The 5,505-nt window shown below is 53.8% G+C and overlaps 1 protein-coding gene across 1 annotated transcript; it reads left to right on the top strand.

Annotated features, from left to right (window-relative positions):
* The first annotated feature begins 1,351 nt into the window (after nt 1-1,351).
* LOC138828473 (tubulin beta-2B chain) lies at nt 1,352-5,191 on the top strand. The gene is made up of 4 exons (XM_070024644.1): nt 1,352-1,529; nt 2,313-2,421; nt 2,691-2,801; nt 3,164-5,191. The coding sequence occupies exons 1-4, from the start codon at nt 1,473-1,475 to the stop codon at nt 4,222-4,224; spliced, it is 1,338 nt and encodes a 445-aa protein (XP_069880745.1). The 5' UTR covers nt 1,352-1,472; the 3' UTR covers nt 4,225-5,191.
* The last annotated feature ends 314 nt before the right edge of the window (nt 5,192-5,505 follow it).

The following is a 5,505-nucleotide window of genomic DNA, read 5'->3' as shown; positions in this document are numbered from 1 at the left end:
GAGAGAGAGAGAGAGAGAGAGAGATCAGCTTCTCCCTCTAAAACTTAAGAGAATTCTGATCGATAGGTGCTTCGAGCCTGCGCACGCGCTCCTATGAGCGCGCCCTGGTCCAGGGTGGCCTCCCCTTCGCAGTGCTGCAGTTTTTAGGCGTGTCCCCTACCCACCCCCCACCGTCCGCAGCGCCAAGCCTGGACCTCCTGCCCCCCCCAAACGCTAGATAATGTTCTCAGAAGATGACTGCCCTTGGAGCCCACCCCCTTACTTGACAACAGATCCCTGGGAAAGAGAGCACCTGGAGAGTTATTTTTAAATATTCCGTTGCTAAATCTCCCTCCACGCTTTTGAGAGCCCTTTGTTCCACGAACGGGCCCGCCCCCAGGACCCCACCCTTATTCTGCGCGCAGGACAGTCCACGCCGCGCAGCAAGCCACACCCACTCCACCATTACTCACAAGGAACAAAGGCTAAGCTGCAGAGTGACGGGGTCATGGGCACTAGCCTGGCGCTGTGGACTCTAGGAGGGGAACGGGCAGCGCTTGAGGGGATCGCCCCACCCTTGGATGCAATGGCCGCAGAGAAGGACCCAGCAGCCCTCGACGGACACAAAGGCGAGAACAGCCCGTGCTGTCGAGGGCCGCGCACTAAAGCTCTGGAGCCGCGGGTGTCCAGAGGCGTGGCCCTTGAACTCCCTACTTCCAGATTACACACGGCTGCTTTCTGGGGTCATCTGTCTTCCCCGAAGGCTCCACTTGACAGAGGCATGGGTCCCCCCGTCCAGTCTTGGGCCTTCAGGGATGGGGACAGGGATCTAATCTCACCAGGTGTGGTTGGTTTGGTGAACTCTGCCTGTGCCAACAGAGATGCCGCAATCAACACCAGCGGATCAGCCCAGGTCACCTCAATCCTCCCGCTGGCCGGCACCCGGAATACCTGAAGGCCTCTCCACCTGCTACAGCCCCCCCCCCCGCTTCTCCCCTTCTCCCCGCCCCTCCCCCCACCTCCAGTCTCATGCCAGCTCTCCTCCGGCGCGGCACTCGGCCACCCTGCGGCCCTCCTCCGCTACTTCACTCTCATCCACCACACCCCTCTCAGCTTCACCCCTCATTGAAGACCCAGACAAAGCTCACGCCCCCACCCTACTCGCAGGCGCCCCCACCCCCCGTCTTCACACCCGTGCTGATTGGCCACAGGTCCGAAGTCCAGCCCCCAGGACGGTCCCCAGGGCTCTGAGCATTACGTCAGCCCGGCCTGGAGAGAGCCAGCTCGACGGGGACTGGGGGGCTCGGGCTGGGGGCGCGGCCTGCCAGGTCCGCCCCCACCCTCCTTACATAAAACGCGGAGCCCGCTGGGCGGACGCTCTCAGCCCGTCAGTTTCCGAGCGCGATCCCGGTGGCCCAGCCGTGGGTGTGGAAGGGGAGGACCGAGAGAACCACAGGCACACACCCGAGACGGGAAGAAACTAACCAGGCACCATGCGCGAGATAGTGCACATCCAGGCGGGCCAGTGTGGCAACCAGATCGGCGCCAAGGTGGGCGCGCCGCGGGGAAGGGGGGGCGGGCGCAGAAGGGACCCCAGCTGAGCGCCCCGTGGGGGGGTCTCTGGGCGCAGTGCGGTCCAGGGTAGGACGAGGTGGGCACCAAGTGCAGACCTTGCTGGCCGCTTTGTGCAACCTAGAGGGGTGTGGTCTGGGAGGCGATTTTGGGGGAGACATGGGGGTGGGGGGAAGAGCTTCATTTTTACGAGAACTCGCTTTTTCGATCTCGATTGTTCTTGGTTTTCCTTTTGTGCCACTTCGCCACTGAGACGGGCACATGTGCCTGAGAAGTGTCTGGGCGTGTCCTCGAGGCCGTGCGCGCCGATCTTTGGCGGGGGCTGGGACGCGAGGAGAATTGATTTTATTCGCTTGGACCCGCTGGAGGCGGGGGAGGGGAGGAGACCGATTGTCTGGCGGTGGCAGGACGTGCTTTGAATCTAAAACCGCTCCTCATCCGTAGCCTCCCACCGCCCCCTCCTCACGGGTGGCTGGAGTCCCAGGGCGCTTGCTCCGCCACCCGGGGACTGACTCCCGGACGGGGCTTTTCGACTCGCCTCACTACCCCTACCCCCTGCGGGGAGCAGCTGCTCTCCTGGGAAACGCCCAGTTTCAACTTTCTGACCCTGCAGAATCCTAGCCCTCAGGCGTTCTCTGTTCGCCTGCCCTTTAAAGCTCCTAAGATGCTGCACCTCAGAACCAAGTGGGAGCTTTTCTTTGTGAATGGTGGCGTCTCCGGGGAGGCGGTGTCTAGCTAAATACAATCTTTCTCTGTCTCAGTTTTGGGAGGTCATCAGTGATGAGCATGGCATCGACCCCACTGGCAGTTACCATGGCGACAGTGATTTGCAGCTGGAGAGAATCAATGTGTACTACAATGAAGCTACTGGTAATTACCTTTAAACACCCCCCCCCGCCCCCGCTTCAGTTTTGTACGGGCTTCTCCTTGTTGTGGTCCCAGAAGAATGTACAGGAGACAATTTAGGATAGTCTTTTACTGAGGTGTGCTCTCCTGTGCCAACCAAGCCCCGCAAAAGCCTATGGTGGGTTCTCCTTTGTTCTGAAGCTAACATCACTGCCCGCAAGGAGGGCGGATACCAAGCGTTTCTCCACTGAGCTCTCTGACTGCAAGCTGAAGACAGCTTTTGTTCCCTGCAGGAAACAAATATGTACCTCGGGCCATCCTGGTGGACCTGGAGCCAGGCACGATGGACTCAGTCAGGTCCGGACCTTTTGGTCAGATCTTCAGGCCAGACAACTTCGTGTTTGGTGAGTGCCTGGTGTGGCTGATGGCATAAGGGGAATGTTTTACACTGGGCGTCTCAGGGTGGGGCAGTGGGGCTGCCAGGGAAAGAGCAGGAGGAACATGCAGCTATCCAGTTTTAGTATAGTCTTGATAATTGACCTTTTGCCTTTCAGTTTCTAATAATTGCCAGGGGTACTAGTCCTTGTCTACAAAAGCCTAGGCTTCCTTATTTATAATTACAGGTATAATCCAATACTTTAATGGCTCACCATTTGGTGAAAAATTGAAATAATATTAGAGCACAGGCTCATTGATCCATATTAAGAGATTTCAAATAAGGAATTTACTACAGGCTCCACTGACTTCATCTCTTTCCCCCTGGCAGGCCAGAGCGGGGCCGGCAATAACTGGGCCAAGGGCCACTACACAGAGGGAGCCGAGCTGGTCGACTCTGTCCTCGATGTGGTGAGGAAAGAGTCAGAAAGCTGTGACTGTCTCCAGGGCTTCCAGCTGACCCACTCTCTGGGAGGTGGCACCGGGTCAGGCATGGGCACCCTGCTCATCAGCAAGATCAGAGAAGAGTACCCAGACCGCATCATGAACACCTTCAGCGTCATGCCCTCCCCCAAGGTGTCAGACACTGTGGTGGAGCCCTACAATGCCACACTATCTGTCCACCAGCTGGTAGAAAACACAGATGAGACCTACTGCATCGACAACGAGGCGCTGTATGACATCTGCTTCCGCACCCTGAAGCTGACCACGCCCACCTATGGAGACCTCAACCACCTGGTGTCAGCCACCATGAGTGGGGTCACCACCTGCCTGCGCTTCCCAGGCCAGCTGAACGCAGACCTGCGCAAGCTGGCCGTGAACATGGTGCCCTTCCCCCGCCTGCACTTCTTCATGCCAGGCTTTGCCCCCCTGACCAGCCGGGGCAGCCAGCAGTACCGGGCCCTCACAGTGCCCGAGCTCACCCAGCAGATGTTCGACTCCAAGAACATGATGGCTGCATGCGACCCCCGCCACGGCCGCTACCTGACGGTGGCTGCCATCTTCCGAGGCCGCATGTCCATGAAGGAGGTGGACGAGCAGATGCTCAATGTGCAGAACAAGAACAGCAGCTACTTCGTGGAGTGGATCCCCAACAACGTGAAGACGGCTGTGTGTGACATCCCCCCGCGTGGCCTCAAGATGTCGGCCACCTTCATTGGCAACAGCACGGCCATCCAAGAGCTGTTCAAGCGCATCTCCGAGCAGTTCACGGCCATGTTCCGGCGCAAGGCCTTCCTGCACTGGTACACCGGTGAGGGCATGGACGAGATGGAGTTCACTGAGGCTGAGAGCAACATGAATGACCTGGTGTCCGAGTACCAGCAGTACCAGGACGCCACTGCTGATGAACAGGGGGAGTTTGAGGAGGAGGAGGGTGAAGATGAGGCTTAAATTCACGACTTGAAGCAGTTTAGGTAAAGCTGATGAGAAAAGCGAGGGGGTGGGGGGCTTACCTGTGAAAATACCTTGGCAGTTGAAGGAAGGAAGCATGGTCTACCTTAGCTGTGTGCGCTGGGTCTCTGGTGCTCTTCACTGTTGCCTGTCACTTTTTTTTTCTTTTGTAATATTGATGACATAGATGTAACATTTGAGATATTTCTGAGCTCCTGTTGTAATGGCTAAAACCACATAAACATTTGTGTCCTGATGGTGTCCTCTTTCTTTCTCTTCCTTTTTTCTTTGTTGAACTCTTTATTCTTGATTCAAATGCAACTTTCTGAACACTTAACGTTAATTGATCTCATCCTTTAAAACTGGGAAAGGATGAGTAACCAAGAACAGCCTTGGCATATTAATAGGAGAGAGTAACATGAATTCTCAATGCCTTTAAATATGTATCTTATTAGTTGAAAGAATGCCTATTTGAAAGCATACTGTTGCTTTTATTTAGAAATATTACCATGCCTTTATTACAACTAAAAAGAAGAATACTGACCAAGTACACACAGCACATTCTAAAGGAGGGTGGGAGGCTCATTTTCTTCCTCCTATAAAATTTAATATACAAGCTTTTCTCCCTGGAGGGCAACATTACTGTCAATATTATCTTTTATACCTTTGCAGAAATATTCCTTATACTTTCACATCTTTGTATGAAATTCCACATTTTTCTTCACACACACACACACACACACACACACACACACACACACACACACACACACACTGTTCTGTATCCTGTGCTCTACCACTGAACTGCCTCCCCAGTGCAACTGCATATGCTAAAGAAAGAGACAGGCCCCCTCCACAAGGATGCATAGCAGCCATGCAGAATCTTATTCAGCCAGTTCCCTACCATGGACATTTATGTTGGGTATGCTTGTTTCTTATGGTGGTACAATAAATATTCCTATCCATATGTCATTGTGCTTATGAGAGTTGCTCTCCTATAGATTCCTATAAATAGAATTTTGTGTCAACAGGCATAGAAAACTCTCATCTGATTTTGGGACAGGCACAGATTTATAGTTAGACTAATTTTTAATTAAAACTTCTGACAATCATAGTATAAGCTTTTGTGCTTAAGTTAATCATTTGACTTTATATGGAAATATGCATTGAGGGGGAGGAGAGGTATGATGGAGAATGTTATCTTAAGCAGCAAGCCCTAATTTCTTTGCTTCTGGCATTCTTACTATGAAAACCTGGGACTTAGGATATGGAATTTGAACA

Source organism: Dipodomys merriami, unplaced genomic scaffold (assembly GCF_024711535.1).
Source record: "Dipodomys merriami isolate MVZ:Mamm:240054 unplaced genomic scaffold, mDipMer1.0.p SCAF_16, whole genome shotgun sequence".
Lineage (NCBI taxonomy): Eukaryota > Metazoa > Chordata > Mammalia > Rodentia > Heteromyidae > Dipodomys > Dipodomys merriami.
This window is presented reverse-complemented; position numbering and strand designations above follow the sequence as displayed.

Excerpts from the sequence above, each read along its gene's own strand:
- LOC138828473 (XM_070024644.1), top strand. The coding sequence starts at position 1,473 with ATGCGCGAGATAGTGCACATCCAGGCGGGCCAGTGTGGCAACCAGATC. Across the intron at positions 1,530-2,312 it reads GCAACCAGATCGGCGCCAAG|TTTTGGGAGGTCATCAGTGA; the intron begins GTGGGCGCGCCG and ends TCTCTGTCTCAG. Across the intron at positions 2,802-3,163 it reads GCCAGACAACTTCGTGTTTG|GCCAGAGCGGGGCCGGCAAT; the intron begins GTGAGTGCCTGG and ends TCCCCCTGGCAG.